General features: G+C 40.1%; 1 protein-coding gene across 4 annotated transcripts in view; it reads left to right on the top strand.

The window, feature by feature from the left end:
• CAMSAP2 (calmodulin regulated spectrin associated protein family member 2) overlaps positions 1-21,203 on the top strand; it is a 128,268-nt gene that overhangs the window by 7,429 nt on the left and 99,636 nt on the right. For all 4 annotated transcript variants that reach the window (XM_054462981.2, XM_054462964.2, XM_054462973.2 and 1 more), the window contains exon 2: positions 14,361-14,620. In XM_054462981.2, coding sequence (XP_054318956.1) covers positions 14,361-14,620 — 260 coding nt within the window. The remainder of the gene's footprint in view (positions 1-14,360; positions 14,621-21,203) is intronic.

The following is a 21,203-nucleotide window of genomic DNA, read 5'->3' as shown; positions in this document are numbered from 1 at the left end:
CTGCCTCGGCTTCCCAAAGTGTTGGGATTACCTGCGTGAGCCATCCCACCCAGCTGACTGCCAGTCACTTTGAGGGAGCGTATGGAGAAAGAAAGGACCCAAGACAGGCGAGCCAGCAAAGGAGCTAGGCATAGGGTAATTAGAAGGAAAACCAAGGGAATGTGGAGGCTCAGAAGACTAGGGAAGAGAACATTGGGGACGAAGGAATATGAGGTGTAGCTGAGAAAGATTAATCGAGGACTCTCAGAAAGATCCATTAGATTTAGCAACAAGGAGGTTATTGATGATTTTGCTGAGAACATTTTGAGGGAAATGTAGAGACACAAGCATGACTAGGTTGAAAGTAAATGGGAGATTGTATCAGTAACAAAAAATCCACCTCAAATTGGCTAATAGTAAAGAGGATTTATTGTTTCTGAAAAAGTTCTCAAGTGGGATGGGCTTTAGTTTTGATTTGATCAGGGCTGTAGCTTCATTTCTGTGATTCTTTTAGCTGTGCCCTTGTTGATGTGTGGATTTCATTCTCAGGCTGTCTAGTCTCATGTTAGAAAATGGCTGTAGCAGTTCTAGATCTCACATCTATGTACCACACCATTCAGAGCTCTTCTCTAATCACTGAAAGGTCTACACTCTTCTCTTGCTTTTTTCTTTCTCTTCAAACAGAAGGATTGATTATAGAAAATCTCAAATGTATACAATAACAATAATCTTTCACATACCCATCATCCAGCCCCTGCTGTCATCAACTTATGGCCAATCTTGATTCATCTCTAAACACTCCCCACCACTGCCAATTATTTGAAACAAATTCCAAACATCATGTCATCCCATCTATACGTGTATCAGTATGTATTTCTGTAAGTCCACTCCCTTTTTAAAATGTAATCGTGGCACAGCCATCGCAGCAGTGTTGTCACAGGATTCCATATCATCAAATCAATATGAACATTTCTGATTGTCTCATAAATGGTTTTTATTTTTATTTTACAGTTTTATTTGTTCTAGTTAGGATCCATCTAAAGGCCATACTTTGTAATTGGTTGATATCTCTTTATATTGTTGTGTTTTTTTTTCTTTTTCAGGTATATATGACCGGAAGATTTTTTTTTTTCTTAGTGTATAGGCTCCTTCTCCATCTCATTTTATCTTCCTTGCAGTTTATTTGTTGGAGAAACCAGAGTATTTGTCCTATAAAGTCTCCGACAGTTTGGAGCTCCATGATATTAACAAGTTTCTCTTTGTCCTCTGTATTCAGTATAAATTGATAGTTAGATCTAGAGGATTGATTGCATTCAGGTTTGATTTTTTTTTTTTTTTTGGTATACTTTATAGGTGGTGTGTAGTTCTACCACAAGATACTTAATATCTAGTTATCTATCTATCATGACCTCTCTATTTATTAGCTGGAATGCTGTTTTAAAAATAAATTTCCCTTTATTATTTGGTTACCCTGAGTGCTGTGTGGGAAATTACCTTGATCCAATGGTAGCTTCTAAGTACGTGCCATATAAAACTAGCCTAGAGGTCACAGAACAGAAAGCTCACAGAACAACTTAAAATGCCCAAATTATGTGATTTGTTAAATCAGTTTTTAGTGAGAAGCAAGAGGAAAGAGATGGGATGAGTTAAAACACTTAGGATAGGATTCAAACAGGGAGGAAGGACCACACTCCCTGAGTACTGCAGTATATTATACATTTCATATGTCCTCTCTCTACTGCATTAGCCTTCTCTGCTGATAGTGTGGTCACCAGGACCAGAGCTGAGGTTTGAACAAAGAGGCCCACACAGACATAGGCCAGTGCCACACACTTGCTCTATTAGACATGGGACAAGGAAGCCTGCCACAGCACTAGCTTGCCACAAGCCTGATGATAGCCATGGGCTTTGTGTTCCTTGGGCAGAGGACACATGGGCCAGACTGGGCATCACCAATGGGTAGCTGAATTAAGGACTCATGAATATTGTGCTCATGTGTTCATTGACTCTTGTTGTTTAGTGTCATGCATATTTACTCTGTCATGAATATTTAGTACTTAGTATATTTAGCGTATCATGAATATTTAATACATAGGTGCCTCATAAATATTAGGTATCTTGTTTTTTCCATCCCTTTCTATGTTTACTGTACGTGTGCTATTAACTGCTTACCTTTATTTAACATGTTCTATCAATTATATGTTTAACAAACTTTTAAAACTAGCTCCTTATCTATACTTAAAATATCTTCGAACATTTCATCTATATCTTACAAACTTATTCATCTTTATTTATAATAGAATTGAATAGTCTCAAAAGTAAAATTTTATTACATTGAGATACAGGGAAAGCAGGATAAATGCTATATTCTTTCTCTTTATGGGGGGGGAAACTGGACCAGACTGAATGGATCACTGGCCCCTGAGAATCTGAAAGGGGGTAAAGAATAGGGAGAACATTCCAGAGAATGTGAAAAGGCTCTGGAGTGGAAGAGAGCATGGTTTCCAGGAACTGAATGTGACTGGCAGGGATAGGATCATTCCATTCTTGTAGGCCAGAGGAAGGATTTTAATCCTTAGAGAAGTGGGTAGTCATTGGAAACCCTTGGGGATGGGTGTGTGTGACATGACCAAATTTGCTTATGGGAAATAAGCAAATTCTGGCTACAGCAGAGAATGGTTTGGAGCGGGGAGCAGAGTGAATGTGGGAAGACAAAATTTGGAGTAAATATAGTAATTAAGATAAAAAGTGCTGGTTACCTGAACTAGGGAGAACCAGAACCTGGAGTCTGAGATAGTGAGAAGGGGGAAGACTTTAGACTGGATTCTGTAATGGATTTTATTTATGGTTGAAGGAGAGGGAGGCATTAACGATGACTCCTAGGTTTCTGACTTGTTCAGCTCGGTGGATTGTGGTGTACTTTATTGATGTAAGGAACATTGAAAGATCATCAAGTTTGGAAGAAAAGATTGGTTTGGGGCATTTTGAAGTTTTGTAGCATTTTCAACATAATTTCAAGTGTGTAAGAATAGTATAAAGAATTCCCAAACACTCTTTATGCAGATTTACCAATTATTTTGTCCCATTTGTTTTATTATTCTCTCATTCCTTCTTCCTACCTCCCACACAAATGCCTGTGTGTGTGTGTGTGTGTGTGTGTGTGTGTAGAGAGAAAGAGATAGATAGATAGATAACGTCTTTTTTTTTTTTTTTTTTTTTTTTTGAGATGGAGTTTCGCTCTTGTTGCTCAGGTTGGAGTGCAATGGCACAATCTCGGCTCACTGCAACCTCTGCCTCCCGGGTTCAAGTGATTCTCCTGCCTCAGCCTCCCGAGTAGCTGGGATTACAGGCGACTGCCACCACACCCAGCTAATTTTTTTGTATTTTTGGTAGAGACGGGGTTTCACGATGTTGGTCAGGTGATCCACCTGCCTTGGCCTCCCAAAATGCTGGGATTACAGGCATGAGCCACCGTGCCTGGCTTTTTTTTTTTTTTTTTTTTTTGAGACAGAGTTTTGCTTTGTCACCAGGCTGGAATGCAGTGGCACAATCTCGGCTCGCTGCAGTCTCCAACTCCCGGGTTCAAGGGATTCTCATGCCTCAGCCACCCAAGTAGCTGGGATTACAGGCACGTGCCACCACGCCCAGCTAATTTTTGTATTTTTAGTAGAGATAGGGTTTCACAATGTTGGCCAGGCTGATCTTGAACTCCTGACCTCAAGTGATCTGCCTGCATCGGCCTCCCGAAGTGCTGGGATTATAGGCATGAGCCGCCATACCCAGCAACGTATATATAACGTGTGTGTGTGTGTGTGCGTGTGCATATATATAGGATATAAATAAATGTATATAATATTTCTGAACCATTTGAGAATATGTAAAGAGATATTGTACCCTACACTCCTTCAGTGTGTATCTCCTATAAAATGAAGGATAGTTCCTGAACATAATCTCATTTAAAAATTGGGAAATTTTAGCTGGGTGTGGTGGTGGGCACCTGTGATCCCAGCTACTCGGGAGGCTGAGACAGGAGAAGCACTTGAATCAGGAGGCGGAGGTTGCAGTGAGCCATGATCGCACCATTGCACTCCAGCCTGGGTGACAAGAGTGAGACTCCATCTCAAAAAAAAAGAGCAAAAACAAGCTACAATATGAGGCTATGGTAAAGGCAGGGACCAGACTACCAGATTAGTCAGTTCTCTCTAAATCATAACAGAATATTTAACAAACCCTAGGAGCAATCAGTGGAAGGTCACTGGTGTGTCAAAAGCTTTCCCTGGCTAATGATAAGGATGAAAAGATGGTGAGAGCACAGAAGTGTTGCTGGAAGTCATGCAAGAGGTATGGGACCTGGAATGAGGTAATGCATTTAAGATGGAGAGACACAGAGGTGTTCACAGTCTGTGTGGGAATCTGTGTTGGAAATAGAGCTTGGTTATAAATTAGATGGAGTATAGGGTTGGGCTGTGGGTGTAACAGGTGCAAAACTGACCCTCAGTTGACTCATTTGGAAATAGCAGAGTTGTGGTTTACTGACGTGGAAGCACTGGATTGGGGCAGACTTATTGTGTGCAACATGGGCCACATTAACTTGGAAATGCCTGTAAAACATACAAGGGAAGATATCACAGACATAATCTGTGGCTCAAAGGGGAGATCTGGGCTAAAAATCCAAATGTATTTTTTTAATTTTATCTTTCACTTTAAATTAAACAATGCATGACCATTGGGGAAAAAAAGCATTAAAAATGACCATAGAGTTCTTTCTCTACATGTGTACACATAATTATTATTTACAAAAAGAATTATATTATTTGTAATCTGATTTTTAACATTTTGAGCACAGTTTCTTCAGGTAAATATAGATTCCTTCTGTGATCTGTAACTTTAATGAGCATATAATATTGCTTAATGTATCTATACTGTAAATTATTAACCTGGTTCTTATTTTAATATATATAGATGGTTTCTAATATTTTGCTACAATAAGCAGCACTACAATTAACACTGTTATATGTCTTTGTGTAATCACTTAGTAAAATTCATAATTCATAAGAAAAAATTGGGAAATTTAACCTTGACGTGATATTCTTATCTGATTCACAGCCCGTATTCAGATTTGCCAATTGTTTTGATTTTCATTATTGCTATTTTATTTCCCAATTCAGGATCATGCTTTGCATTTAGTTGTCATGTCTCCTTTTTTTTTTTTTCTGAGATGGAGTCTCGCTCTGTTGCCCAGGCTGGAGTGCAGTGGCGCCATCTCCGCTCACTGCAAGCTCCGCCTCCCAGGTTCACACATTCTCCTGCCTCAGCCTCCCAAATAGCTGGGACTACAGGTGTCCGCCACCACGTCCAGCTAATTTTTTGTATTTTATAGTAGAGACGGGGTTTTGCTGTGTTAGCTAGGATGGTCTTGATCTCCTGACCTTGTGATCCGCCCCCCTTGGCCTTCCAAAGTGCTGGGATTACAGGCGTGAGCCACAGTGCCCGTCCTAGTTGTCATGTCTCTTAAGTCTCCTTTAACCTGGAATAGTTCTTCAGTCTGCCTTTGTCTTTAATGATATTAACACTTTTGAAGATAGAGCACCAGCCTGGGCTCACCCCTGTAATCCCAGCACTTTGGAAGGCTGAGGTGGGCGGATCACTTGAGGTCAGGAGTTTGAGACCACCCTGGCAAACAAGGTGAAACCCCATCTCTACTAAAAAATACAAAAAATTAGTCGGTGGTGTGTGCCTGTAGTCCCAGTTACTTGGTCCGTGCTTGTGGTCCCAGCTACTCGGTAGGCCGAGGCAGGAGAGTTGCTTGAACCTGGGAGGCAGAGGTTTTAGTGAGCTGGGATTGTGCCACTGCACTCCAGCCTGAGCAACAGAGGCAAAACTCCATCTCAAAAAAAAAAAAAAAAAAAGATAGAGCACCCTTAGCTGTATGCTGGCTGGATATCAGGCCCCTTCCTTAGGCATTGTCTTAGCTCTTGCCAAACTTTTGCCTGTGTGTCTGGTACAAGCAGCCAGTTCTCTGCAGGAGCTGACTGGGTGCCTCCTTCTTTGTGTTCCTCTTTACTCTGGAGTGCTGGGCCCTGATTTAGCAGATGTCCCCCTCCACCCTTGGTCCAAATGACTGGGACAATGATGAGATCCTTACATGGGTGCTGGTATTGATAGGAATACCTAGACAGTAGGAAAAAAACAAATTACACAGAGTCCTACCCTCAGACAAGAGCTGATGGAGACCCAGGAACTGGAGACCATCTCCTAAACCCCTACTACTTCTGCCCTCTGGTGCACCCTATCTTTTGGCTTTCTTCCCTCTTTCGTACTTCCCTTCTTCCCTCTCTTCCATTCACTCTTCCCTTCTCCCCTCCGGCAGACCCACTCTGTACTCCTCTTGCTTGTCACTGCCACTACCACAACCACCAGTTGTCTCTCTGTCAGCAGATGTGCCCTGTTGCCTCTCTGCACAGTACCATCCCTGCATTCCACAGAAGACTTGGGCAGGGGTGCCCGAGAGGTACCCAGCGACAAATCACGTGGCAGCCAGGCAGCCCCAGAGCAAAGATATTCAGACAGATGAAAGTCTCCTTACCCCCATTTCTTCCAAGATCAGAACAGCTTACATACTCCCTCATACACAGTGATGCCAGGAAGGCAGGGGAGGCGTGAGAAGTCTTCCTTCCCAGTACCTGCAAAATGTCTGAGCATTATGTGGATTTTTTTCCTTTATTCAAATGTAGTTTTTAATCTTATAAAAACAATAGGCCTGTTATTTTATAGAATGTCTCTAAATTTGGATTTGTTTAAGGTTTCTTTATTCAAGTTTGATAAAGTTCAAGTTATAGAAGCCTGGTAGACTACTGCAGAAGAGATGTTGTATTCTCAGTAAATCATATCAGGGGACACATAATGTTTGTTCCAGTATAGGTGATGTTAACTTTGATTACCTGGTCAAAGTGGTATCTGTAGTTTTCTCTATTATAAAATTTTTTTTCCACTTTAAATTAATAAGCAATTTGTAGGGAGGTAATTCAAAATATCCTGTTCATTAAACTGTTACCCGCCATTTTAGAATCCAATAATGATCTTGCCTGAACCGATTATTGCTGTTGATTACTATCCTTTTTTTCCATTTGTTTTTTGGTATTACTCTACCACAAGAAAGAGCTGCTTTTTTTTTTTTTTTTTTTTTTTTTTTTTGAGACAAAGTCTGGCTCTGTCACCCAGGCTGGAGTGCAGTGGCGCGACCTCGGCTCAGTGCAAGCTCTGCCTCCTGGGTTCATGCCATTCTCCTGCCTCAGCCTCCTGAGTAGGTGGGACTACAGGCACCTGCCACCAGGCCCAGCTAATTTTTTGTATATTTAGTGGAGACGGGGTTTCACCATGTTAGCCAGGACGGTCTCTATCTCCTACCTTGTGATCCGCCCACCTCGGCCTCCCAAAGTGCTGGGATTACAGGCGTGAGCCACCGCGCCTGGCCGAAAGAGCTTTTTTAATGTATTATTTATTTGTGTCAGGATAGACTCATTGATGCGTGTTTTATTCAGTGGGTTATAATTCTTTATTATGTATTCTGATGTTGATGTTTTCCCAGTTTTAGCCAATGGCATCCCTTTCCATCTGGATCCTGTGTTCTTTTGACATGGCTCCATTATTTGTTAGCATTTCCTTACTTTCTGGCACATACCACAACAAAAATGTTCTAAGCATATCTTGTACTTTCCCTGCTCCACACCTGGAAACATTTCTTCAAGGAGCCCTGTTGCTTTTGGTGGGGAAGGTATTAGAAACCAAGATACAGCTGCTAGGCTTATTGCTAACAGTGTTATTTAGCAGACAGATAGTAAACACACACATATATACATAGTGTATAGCTCAATCTATTTCTTTTGCTATCCATATATATAAAGAGATATATATCTGAAACATCATGTATTTATAATGACACTTCCCATTTCAACCAGCACCACAGAGTTTATTCTAGTTTTTCCCTTTTCCATATTTGTAACTCCCCTGGTCACTGAGAAACCTGGCTCCCGTTTTGAGCTAGGTTTCTTTGTGACACCCAAGTGAAGAGCTGAGTAGGCTGATGGCTTATAAAGATCTGGAGCTCAGAAGAGGTGCTTTGGCCTTATAGGGTAATGGGAGGAGTGGAGGTGATAATTTAAGCTCAGGAATGCTGCACCACACTTACCATGCTATTTGGTAATAATGTAGAGGGCAGGAGGGAGCTAACTTTTAGTTGGTACCTTCTTGGAAGGCAAGGCTCTATGTGTAGGCACCGTACAGTCTTTTGGTAAATATTTGAGTGTGTACTTTGTTTCAGATGCAGTTCCAGGTACTAGTGACACAGGCCAGATAAGTATCTTGCTCTCCTTGAGGTACCTTATAGTGAGAGGAGGTAGAAATAAAATATTATGGGATAGTAATAGTTGTTATCTAGAGAATTAAACTACAATGAGTGACTGGGTGGTCAGGGAAAGTGTGTTTGAGGAGGTTACATTTAACTGAGATCTGAATGGAAAGAGCCAACCATTCATTCGGTTAAGGGGAGGAACATTAGAGGCAGAAGGCCTCTAGTGCGTGGGCTGAAAGGTCTGAACCTGGCATATTCTAGCAACAGGAAGAGTTGGGTGTTTGGAACATAGTGGCCTGGGGAAAGTGGAGGAAGCTGAGGTCAGAGTAGGAGTAGGCAGCACATTTGTGGAATATGGAGACACTAAAACTCAGAGAAGTTAGTTACTGAACTCAAGATCCCATCAAGTAAATGGCTGGGCCGGGCATGGTGGCTGGTGCCTGTAATCCCAGCACTTTGGGAGGCCAAGGCGGGCAGATCATCTGAGGTCAGGAGTCCAAGATCAATCTGGCCAACATAGTGAAACCCCATCTCTACTAAAAATACAAAAATTAGCTGGGTATGGTGGCACATACCTGTAATCCCAGCTACTCGGGAGGCTGAGGCACAAGAATTGCCCGAACCCAGGAGGTGGAGGTTGCAGTGAGTCGAGATCACATCACTGCACTCCAGCCTGGGCGACAGAGTGAGACTCTTTCTCAAAGAAAAAAAGAAAAGAAAAAAAGCAAGTGGTAAAATTAGGACTCAACCGATTCTTTTAAAATCTAAAGCCTATACTTTCTCAAAGCCCAAATTTTTACCAAATTTCAGAATGGATGTAGGTAGTGAATGTAGGTAAACTGAAAACCTATTTGGTTTTGAGAGAGATTGCTATCACAGAAATTAAGTGTGGCCCAGAGAAAACTAAAGTTTCTCAAAGCATGTACAAGGAGTAAATAATGATTACTAGCACAGAATCAGGTAGTAAACTTGAGGGGGAAATTTGAAACCTGGGAGTACTTTCAAGAAAAGGCTAGTGACTAGAATTTTTTTTAATAACATTTTTATTTATTCATCAAATCTTTCCTTACCATGTACCAGGCGCGAGTTAGGCCCTAGAGATTCATATCATGGTAAATGAGGAAGACATGATCCTTGCCCTTTGGTCATATATTATTCATATCAGTACATCCTTGTCAACAGTGGGTCTAAACTTTTTTTTTTGTTTGCCATTTTGATAACTTTAATTACTGGTACTATGAAGTTTTAAATGTTATTGATCATCTTTATGTCTTTTGGTTAATTTCAAGTTCAGATTCTGTGGCTTGCTTTTAATTGGAGTTCTTTGAAACTTAGAAGTTCTGTAATAGTTATTACCTTAGAAACTATTTTTTAGATTTGGAAAATAAGGTGGCATTCCTATGATTTAGTGTGATGATATTTCTAAAATGTACTCCCCTCCTGCTTCCTGCCCCTTTATTGCTTTTAGTGAATCTGTGTCACTTGCTGGAATGTGGATGAAACTGGTAGCTAACCCAGATTTATAGAAAATTGCCTTGAGTAATACTGTCTCTGCTCCCTCTACCTGTACCTCAAGCATTTCAGGTGGATGTTAATTTCAAAACTTAAGTCTAGTCAGGACTTACAGTAACATGATTAAATTATGTTCTGCTTAAGTCACGGTATACAAGAAAAACTCATCTCGTATCCTTTGCAATTCTAGCAGTGGTATTTCATTCAGCCGTTCTGTCAGTATTAATTTCTTACTTTTTGTGTTCTGGAGGTTAGGGACAGAGTGAAATCTCTTATCTTTGATTTTGCTGTTTATTTTTTAATATGCTGTTTCAGTTCATTTTTTTTAATGTGGTACAATTCCAAACTTTAAAAAAAATAATAGTTTTATACCATTGGTAAAATGATAGACACTTTTGAAGTCTTCTCTTAAGTATATTTAGCTCTTGAAGACTTGTTTTTAAAATGACCTATTTTATATTCAGTATGAAGTTTTACATTCTCTTGAGGGCTGAAAAATCTATTTTTGTTGTATTCTTGAAACAGTCTTTGATTAGCTATGGATCCTTTCCCTTTTCCTTGCATTGGGGTCTTTTTAAAACTTACACTTTCACAACTTAGGTTAGTGGGTATATTTTAATGAAATGGAAGCAACCCCTGGACTCTTGTCTTCCACCTTCCACCCTTTTGATCTTAGCAAATCATTATTATGTTTGAGCCTGTTTAGCAAGATGGTGTAGAGCTATAATTCTGTGCTTATCAGCTATGTGCCCCTGGGCAAGATGTCCTTTCTTGAGTTCTTTATCTGTAAAATAAGGTAAGAGGGTTGTCAGAATTAAATGACAGAATGCATGTTTAGGACTGTGTCTGACAAGATGTTATAAAGGTCATATATGAAAATGGATGTAAAAGCAGTAAGTAAATGCTAGGTGGATATATAGGTATGATAGATAAATTTGTAATCCTGATAATGAGCATTTACTTTTCATAGCTAATATTTAGATGCCAAATAACCTATATTAGCCATTTTTTTATTGATACAGGAAATAAAAATCCATTATTTATACATTTTATAATAGTTATCTTAAAATCAAATAATTTTCCTTTTACAGCTGTTCTACTAATAGTTTCTGTTTATTTCCTACAATACTAAAGTGTAAATGAATACCAGCACTATATTCTGCAATTTAAAACTGAACTTCACCATCACGCTGAGGCAGCTATATTAAATTTAAAGCTGGCTCACTACTGGGTAATGCATCTACGAAGAAAGGAAAGTGTTTTCAATTATTAAATGAGGATGATATTTTTAGATGTCACCAAAATCCCAAATTGATACATCCACTCTTGACCTCTTTCCAGAGTCCTATATCTCCAGCTGCTTATTGGATATTTCCACTTGGATATTTTTGCTATTGTTTCAAACTCAATATGTCTAAAACTGAGTTTTTGATCTTGCTTTTAGAATTGGTGCTGCCTCTGATTTTCATTTTTCTATTAATGATATCACTGTTTCCCTTGTAACGCAGGCTTATTATTGATTTCCATCTTGACCCTCTCTCTTTGCTGTGTTCCTGGGTACTTTTTGTTTGTCTTTAGCAGTTAGTCTCTTATGTCCTGTACTTTCTGTTTTCACTACTGCCTTTGAACTTCATTTCCTTGTATCTATATGGTAATCTTCTATCTCTGATTTTTATGGCCATCAATATTAAATACCAGATTGTTCCAAAATGTCAGTCTTAATGTGACACTGTGCTGTAAAACTGTCAGCACCTCCTTGTTAGCTAATTACAAAGGCCTCGTGTTTAAAAGATGAATATTTCTTTCAAGTCCTCATCACCAGCCTCTCCCATTCCAGCTTTGCCTCTTACTGCTTTCCCACATGAACTCTTCTCTCCACCCAGATTGTTCAATTTGGTGTCTTTTCACATCTTTTTTCCCTGCTTTTTCTCTCCTCCCCTCCTTATGTTTAGAAAGGCTCTTTTTTTTTCTAAGATTCTGCCGATTCCTGCTATTCTTTTTTTTTGAGATAGAGTTTCACTCTTGTTGCCCAAGCTGGAGTGCAGTGGCACGATCTCGCTCACTGCAACCTCTGCCTCCCAGGTTCAAGCGATTCTACTGTCTCAACCTCCCAAGTAGCTGGGATTACAGGCACCTGCCACCATGCCTAGCTAATTTTGTATTTTTAGTAGAGAGGGGTTTCATCATATTGGTCAGGCAGGTCTGGAACTCCTGACCTCAGGTGATCTGCCCGCTTCGGCCTCCCAAAGTGCTGGGATTACAGGTTTGAGCCACCGTGCCCCGCCTATTCCTTTTTTTTTTTTTTTTTTTTGAGACAGAGTCTCGCTCTGTTACCCAGGCTGGAGTGCAGTGGTGCGATCTCGGCTCACTGCAATCTCCGCCTCCCAGATTCACGCCATTCTCCTGCCTCAGTCTCCTGAATAGCTGGGACTACAGGCGCCCGCCATGACACCCAGCTAATTTTTTGTATTTTTAGTAGAGATGGGTTTTCACCGTGTTAGCCAGATGGTCTCGATCTCCTGACCTCAGGTAATCTGCGCGCCTCGGCCTCCCAAAGTGCGGGGATTACAGGCATGAGCCACCGCGCCCGGCCTCAATTTTTTTTAAAGATGAAGTTGTGTCCCCCCATTGTGATGCTCCCACTTCTGAACTCTAAGTACTTAATTGTTTATTTCTTTCATTTGGTGCTTAATAATTTCCTGCTTAGTATTGTCTCTAATTTCTGAATTGCTTAACTCTACCTCTCTGTCTGTTTAGAGTTTTGTAAATTACTGGCTCCTTGAGGATGAGGGTTATTTCTGATTCCTTGAATTCCTTAGAACCATGCTGGTATAGAAAATGAACATGCAATAATTATTACAATATTGTGTGAAGATATTTTTCTAAATAGGAACTTTTTAAAAAACTTTAAGGTGAAAATTGCTAAGGAGTATATTAATGCTTTGTGAACAAATTTTTCTTTTTTTTTTTTTTTTTGAGACAGAGTCTCGCTCTGTCACCCAGGCCGGAGTGCAGTGGTGCCATCTCAGCTCACTGTAAGCTCTGCCTCCCGGGTTCAAGCGATTCTCCTGCCTCAGCCTCCTGAGTAGCTGGGACTACAGGCACGTGCCGCCACACCTGGCTAATTTTTTGTATTTGTAGTAGAGACGGAGTTTCACCGTGTTAGCCAGGATGGTCTCGATCTCTTGACCTCATGATCCACCCGCCTCGGCTTCCCAAAGTGCTGGGATTACAGGCGTGAGCCACCGTGCCCGGCTACAAATTTTTCAAAGTACCAGTTTTGGTTAGTACTGTGGCATTATTGAGCTTATATTAAAGTTGCCTATTCAGGAAACAGCTAAGATCAGTGATGGGATGGCTGGCTTCAGAATCTCACTTTCTAGAGAGGAGGCAGGTGAGGGACTGGCTAGGTCTCAGGACAGAGCTGTCAGGTTCTATAATTGCAGTTCCATGTTAACCTCTAACTCAGAAGCCCCACCTCTGGGGGACATACCTCATCCTTGTCCTGCTTCAATGAGAGGCATAGAGCCCAGGTGAGAAACGGAGAGGAGGAGGAAAGATACAGGGTGGAATAGGCAAGAAAACTTGTAAAACAATGAGAAGTATTTTGTTTCTCTCGTTTGTTTTGGTAATTTTGCTGCCGTCAAATACAAATGCCTTTGCTTAAGGTGATTTGGGAGCAGACATTGGGAGAGTGGGAGTGGACATTGGAAGAGTGGGACTTGGCATTCTTAAAGGGTAGTGGCTAGCAGGAAAGAGAAACTTTGGAGGAGATTTTGGTTTCCTTCCCATCTCCCATTTCTAAACTACTAGTTATGTTTTAGTCGAACTTGTCAGTTGGGTGCCCAGGAAGTCTTTTTTCAGGTAGGATGGGGAGTGGTCAGTGGTAATGTGGCAATATCAGTGGTTTTCTAGTGTAAGGGATTTTTAAGAGTAGCTCTCTCCTAAACAATTGCTATAATTCTTTTTCAGTAGTGTCAGCAGGCTAAGCATGAAGGGAGAGTCGGCAGGGGTCTTGAGGCAAAGATAGAATAAGTTAGGCAGTCTCTATTCTGCAGCTCATTAGCTGTAAAACTGGGCAGATAATTTTGTATTCTCAGGTGGCAAGGACTAGCAGTCCCCTGAAATACCTACTGTGGTGCATTTCCATGTTGACCCCTTGCCTGTGAGGAGCATCACTGAAATTAGTTTTTAGGAATCTTATAGTTCGTTCTGTAGATTTGACTATGAATGTGGGAATACTTTCCCAAGAGCCACTAGACTCAGAAAACTTTTCTCCTTGTCTTGTAGTCCTTTTTTGGAATATACTCAGAAAATATCTTCTGTAAAGGAAATTTGTACTTTGTCTCATTCCAGATTATATGTCAAGGTTTAATGAATCATCTTTTCAGTTAAAGGGTTATTGCTATATTTTTAGAGGGAATCTTAAATTCTATGACATAAATAATAATTATTAATTAAATTCTATGTTTCTTTTATAAAAATCTTGTAAGAGAATTTTTTCCATTAATCTTTATAGAAAATGTGCCAGAGGAACTTCGAGAACCATTTTACACAGATCAGTATGACCAGGAACACATCAAACCACCTGTTGTTAATTTGCTTCTATCGGCTGAACTATACTGTCGTGCTGGGAGTCTCATTCTCAAGAGTGATGCTGCAAAACCCCTTTTGGGCCATGATGCTGTAATCCAGGCTTTAGCACAGAAAGGTCTTTATGTCACTGACCAGGAAAAATTGGTAACTGAACGAGATCTCCACAAGAAACCCATACAGATGGTGAGTCTTTATATACCCAAGATTATTTTAAGTTTGAAGTGTGTACTTTTGAGTGTGAATGATATACTGTAAAACAGAGGGAAATGTTTTGAAATTGGATTGTCTTTTTGCCTAGAGTTTAAAACTCATCTTTTTCTTAACCTTGTTTCCAAATGAAGGAAGATTTTAACGATTTTGGAATGTTTGGTGCCATCTAATACCTTGGAGAAACAACAACATAATTTCCAACTAACTTAATGTAATCTTAATTGAAAACTTTTATTTTTTCCATTGTAGAGACTGGCTAGAAGAGATGGAAAATGCATCCTTGACCTTAATCATTAGAAAAGAGTTGAAATTAATAAGTGCTCATTTATGGCCGGGCCCGGTGGCTCATGCCTGTAATCCCAGCACTTTGGGAGGCCGAGGCGGGCGGATCACCTGAGGTCGGGAGTTCAAGACCAGCCTTACCAACACGGAGAAAGCCTGTCTCTACTAAAAATGCAAAATTAGCCGGGCATGGTGGTGCATGCCTGTAATCCCAGTTACTTGGGAGGCTGAGGTGGGAGAATCGCTTGAACTCGGGTGGAGGTTATGGTGAGCTGAGATCATGCCACTGCACTCCAGCCTGGGAATAAGAGCGAAACTCTGTCTCAAAAAAAAGAAAAAGAAAAAAAAAAAAGCTCATTTACTTACTTGAATAACTTCTTGGTAAATTTCTGCATATCAGATATTTTCGTTTATTTAATAGCTTTGAACTCATTCTTGTAGAAAATACACACAGAAGGCCTCTAAGCTGGCCTGGGACCATCATGCAGGAACTCTCTCATAGGCAGTCTCAGGAGACATAAATCTAAATGTTTAAGTTCATTGTATGCTGGTTCAGTCCATTGTACTGCTTTAGCTTGAGTTTCACAAAATGTGGGCATCACCAAGAATGGTATTAAAAACAAAAGTGGTTTTTCCATACTCGATTAAATCAAAGAGTAGAGTTTTGCTTGGGAGGAAGGTAAGGTGTATATGTAGAAAAGTATATTATAAAATTTATGAAGTTACAAAATTTAGGAAGATGAACAAAAAAATTAGTTTATAAAATCTATTACTAAATGAGGTGATGACCTTTTTTGTTTTCTGGTTTTTTTCCTTCTTTAAAGTAACTCTTTTAATATTTCTAAGTAATGGAAAATAATGTGTTGATTAGTTAATGGAATTTAGTTATAGATTTACAATATAGTTATTAACAATGACTAGAATATTGATTATCCAGTATGAGATTGTCATCTTTCATTAATGGCTCCAAAATCACCTTATAGTTACCCTCTGACTTTGGCATACCTGCTTTGCATACATACCATATGTGAACAGTTTGCCCATACCAGGGACAAGCAGAATCTACTTAGGTGTCCTTATCAGTGTCTCATATTCATCTGCCCCAGAATCATTCCCCTAGTTGGACACTCCAGCTTTTGAATACTTCTGCTTTCATTGTTTGAAGGCCAAGTGGATAGTTAGAAAGCACATCCATGACTTTGTGAAGTGGTGTTTGTTTAGTTGCTGTTCTTTCAGATACAGATATATATGTCATAGGTAACCTACTTATCCTTAGAGTGTCTATTTTACATCCTCTAATAAGAATGAAACAAATTTAACATGTTTTCTACATTTTTTTTGCAGTGTAGTTTGTATGTGTGAAATACTTGGACAATTAATTTTAAAATGAGAGGTTTGATAGACTGCTGATTGTGTTACTCAGGTTTCTTGCACACTTTATTGATCCCGCTGATAGCTTTGAATGTATTTTAATAATATTTAAGGAATGTAGTTTAAATGACATAGAATCTTTTTTTTGGTTTGTTTTTCTTAGATGGAGGCTCACTCTGTTGCCCAGGCTGGAGTGCAGTGGTGTGATCTCGGCTCACAGCAACCTCCACCTTCTGGGTTCAAGCAATTCTTGTGCCTCAGCCTCCCAAGTAGCTGAGATTACAGGCGTGCATCACCATGCCCAGCTAATTTTTGTATTTTTAGTAGAGGCTGGGTTTCACCATGTTGGCCAGGCTGGTCTTGAACTCCTGACTTCAAGTGATCCTCCCACCTCAGCCTCTCAGTATGCTGAGATTACAGGCGCACGGCACGGCCAACATAGAATCTTTATCTCTGCTTCTAACTTCTATTTGTGGATTGTTAGAACTTGAGAACTTCAGGCTGGGCATGGTGGCTCACGCCTGTAATCCCAGCATTTTGGGAGGCAAAGGCTAGCGGATCACCTGAGGTCAGGAGTTCGAGAGTAGCCTGGCTAACATGGCGAAACCCCATCTCTACTGAAAATACAAAAATTAGCCAGGCGTGGTAGTGCGCGCCTGTAGTCCCAGTTACTTGGGAGGCAGAGGCAGGAGAATCTCTTGAACCCAGGAGGTAGAAGTTGCAGTTAGCCGAGATTCTGCTACTGCACTCCAGACTGGGCGACAAAGTGAGACTTTGTCTCAAAAACCAACAAACCAAAGAACTTGAGAACTTCATATTTGACCTACATCATCTTAACCCTTTGCAGTTTCACATTTACCAACCTATGTTTTAATTGTATACTTTCAACTTTTATCACAATTTGATTTAAAGTTTTCCAGTTGCTTTGGCATTTTGATTGATGATATTTAATGTAACTATTTTCCTGAAACCTGCGTGAGAAAATTTCTCAGATTACTAGTAAAAAGTTGTTCCTTAAGAAACTATGTTTTTGGCCAGGTGTGGTGGCTCACGCCTGTAATCCCAGCACTTTAGGAGGCCAAGGAGGGTGGATCATGAGGCCAGGAGTTCGAGACCAGCCTGGCCAACATGGCGAAACCCCATCTCTACTAAAAATACAAAAATTAGCCAGGTGTGATGGCAGGCACCTGTAACCCCAGCTACTTGGGAGGCTGAGGCAGGAGAATCGCTTGAACCTGGGAGGTGGAGGTTGCAGTGAGCCGAGATTGCGCCATTGTACTCCAGCCCAGGTGACAAGAGCAAGACTCCATCTCAAAAAAAAAAAAAGAAACTATTTTTTTAAAGAGTAAAGTAAGAGTTAATGTAAATTATCAGTTTTTTTCCCCTGCTTTTTGGGAAGTATCATGAAAAATAGTATGTTTAATTGCACTGAATGTATTGCCCCCCCACTTCCACTTCTAAATTATCTTAAATTTGGGATATTTTATTTCTGTATGCCAGCCTTTTGGGGGGGAAAAAAAGTGTGGTGGTAGCAAAAGTATCATCCTAATTTTTCAAGAAATAATGTTAGTACTAATTCTTTTTCATCAAAGTCTCAGTATAAAAATTCCCCGTGAAATAATATATATGAAGACAGTAATCTTTAGAAGAATTTACACCAGACTGTTAACTTTGGTTTCTTCTGTGAAATGGGATTAAATAGGATTGGAGAAATAAATGGTAACTTTCATGTCTTATTTGATATATTTCTGCACTATTAACATTTGTATATGATTTTACTGTTTTAAAATTTAAAATGTAGAGAAGAAATTTAAATTCAAATAGAAATTATCATTATCTGAAATAACATGCCTTGTATGCATACTAAATATTTCTGATAGTTAAATTGTTAAAGAGAAATAAGTATCCTGCATTTAGCCTTTAAGCAGACATAGGAAATAAGAGTCAATATTGAAGACCTCTCTAAATGGTTAAATTCCAAATATCCCATAAATGGCAATTCAAAGCTTTAAGGTATCTTTTCTGTAGTTCCTTTTAGTAATCAGTCTTCAAAAAGAAAAGATGTGGCTGGGCGCGGTGGCACATACCTGTAATCCCAGCACTTTGGGAGGCTGAGGTGGGTGGATCACCTGAGGTGAGGAGTTTGAGACCAGCCTGGCCAACATAGTGAAACCCCATCTCTACTAAAAATACAGAAATTAGCTGGGCGTGATGGCAGGCGCCTGTAATCCCAGCTACACAGGAGGTTGAGGCAGGAGAATCGCTTGAAACCGGGAGAAGGAGGTTGCAGTCAGCCGAGATTGCACCGTTGCACTCCAGCCTGGGCAACAGAGTGAGACTCCATCTCAAAAAAAAACAAAAAAAACAGAAAAGCTCAACATAACTTCTCAAAACAAAAACATTTCTCTCAATCTCCACCCCAAAATTAATAATACAATCTGCCTCTCAGTCAAACTTGCCTTAGTCATACTTCTTTTTTATTTTTTATTTTTTATTTACTTATTTTTTTGAGACTGAATTTTGCTCTTGTTGCCCAAGCTGGAGTGCAATGGCGCAATTTCAGCTCATTGCAACCTCCGCCTCCTGAGTTCAAGCGATTCTCCTGCCTCAGCCTCCCAAGTAGCTGGGATTACAGGTGCGCCACCATGCCCAGCTAATTTTTGTATTTTTAGTAGAGATGGGGTTTCACCATGTTGGCCAGGCTGGTCTTGAGCTCCTGACCTTGTGATCCACTCACCTTGGCCTCCCAAAGTGCTGGGATTACAGGTGTGAGCCATCGCACCCAGCTATATTTTATGTTCTATGTATCCAGCTGACCACTGACATCTCCGCTTGAATGATGTTTGAACTAAAAATCTAATGAGGAAGAAAACTGGGAAAAAAAACTAGACAGTATGAAATAAGTGTTCTAACTTTAAGCAATAGATACTGAGATCTTAGAGGTGGATGTGATCATCTCTATTAGGGAGGATCAGGGAAGGCATCATAGGGTAGAATGATAAATGGGATTTCAGTAGTTGGGAAAAGGGATGGGATGAGAGTAGTAACTGGGTTGAAGGAATTGTTTGACTCATTGAACTGTGAAGGTATGTTAAGTATTACAAATTAAAATATTGACTGCATGGAGGGATAAATGTCAGATGAGGCTAAAAATAATTTAGAGCTAGATCATGAAGAGTCTGTAAGTTAGATCATGAGGAGGCTGTAAGTCTGAGTTAAGGATTTTTAACTTTCTATGGGTTACAGAATCATGGAATAGATTTTCATACTATATTGCAAAACACTTGGAAACATTGCGAACTGAACCGCTATACTGTCAGCTTAGTTTAAATAATTATTGCAGTCTATTAATTCTCAGATTTTATCTATTGTTTATTTATGAGACTATCAAGTAGCTCTTTTTTTTTATTTATTTTTTATTTTTTTATTTTTCTGAGACAGGATCTCACTCTGTTTCCCAGGCTGGAGTGTAGTGGCGCGATCACAACTCACTGTAGCCTCAACCTGCAGGGCTCAGGTGACCCTCCCACCTCAACCTCCTGGGTAGCTGGGTCTGCAGATGTGCACCACCCCACCTGGCTAATATTTTTTTAAATTATTTTTGTAGAGACAGGGTCTCCCTATGTTGCCCAGGCTGATCTCAAACTCCTGGGCTATGCTGGGATTACAGGTGTGAGCTGGGATTACCACCTGGCCTATCAGGTAGCTCTTTTCATTTGGTTTACTGTGTGCCAGGCAGTGTGCTTACACTTTAACACTCTTACATAATTTAATTCTTACAACAACTCTTAAGAGGAAAGGATCATCCCTGTTCTATTGACGAAGAAACTGAGGCTTTGAGAACATAACTAAGGTCACAGAGCAAGTATAGTAAGTAGTGAAGGCAGGATTCTGAACGTCTCTGCTTTAACTGTGAATCCCAAATTCTTTTTCTTTTTTTTTTTTTTTCTTATTTTACTTCTCTTTTACATGATAACAGGATAAATCCTATGTTCTTAACCACTAAATTGTATTTTTGTCTTTGCCTAGGGAATAGGTAGATGGGAAGTAGTGAGGTGGAAGGAAATAGAAATGGTGTACCACCTGGAACTCTGCCTGGTGGTTTGTTTGAAATCTTGGTAACTTGCCTAGGTTTCTTTTCAAAGTAATTTCCCCTCTCTGTTCCATTTACCCACTCTGTGTCTTAAAGGTTATGTTAATTCCATGTACCTTAGGAGTAATTATAGCAGTTAAGTAGAATGACTGCTGACAGGGGATGAAGTAGAGTTGTGACAGAGTCTAGGTGGACATGAGTTAATTGATACAGTATTTAAGAATATGCAGGCAGCGTGCAGTGGCTCATGCCTGTAATTCCAGCACTTTGGGAGGCCAAGGCGGGTGGATCACCTGAGGTCAGGGGTTTGAGACCAGCCTGGCCAACATGGTGAAACCCCATCTCTACTAAAAATACAAAAAAAATTTAGCTGGGCGTGGTGGCACATGCCTGTAATATCAGCTACTTGGCACATGCCTGTAATACCAGCTACTTGGGAGGCTGAGGTGAGAGAATTGCTTGAACCTGGGAGGCAGAGATTGCAGTGAGCTGAGATTGCGCCACTGCACTCCAGCCTGGGCAACAGAGTGAGACTCCATCTCAAAAAAAAAAAAAAAAAAGAATATGCCGAATAATTCTCTAGTTACCATTATTTTTGCTGGATACACAAAATGTATTGAGAACAGAGAAGCTGATCCCAGGAACTCTGTGTCGTCCCTCTTTTTTTTTTTTTTTAACATATTGGTCTTATTTGGCAACTATGCTTATGAATTTCCATTGTGTCACCATCTGTTGGAACTCAAGTGTAATTTACTCGTGTAGAGGCTTGTTAAAAAAATCCTTTCGCTGTTTAAGAAGAGGATTATATAA

This window comes from Pongo pygmaeus, chromosome 1 (genome assembly GCF_028885625.2).
Source record: "Pongo pygmaeus isolate AG05252 chromosome 1, NHGRI_mPonPyg2-v2.0_pri, whole genome shotgun sequence".
Classification (NCBI taxonomy): domain Eukaryota; kingdom Metazoa; phylum Chordata; class Mammalia; order Primates; family Hominidae; genus Pongo; species Pongo pygmaeus.
This window is presented reverse-complemented; position numbering and strand designations above follow the sequence as displayed.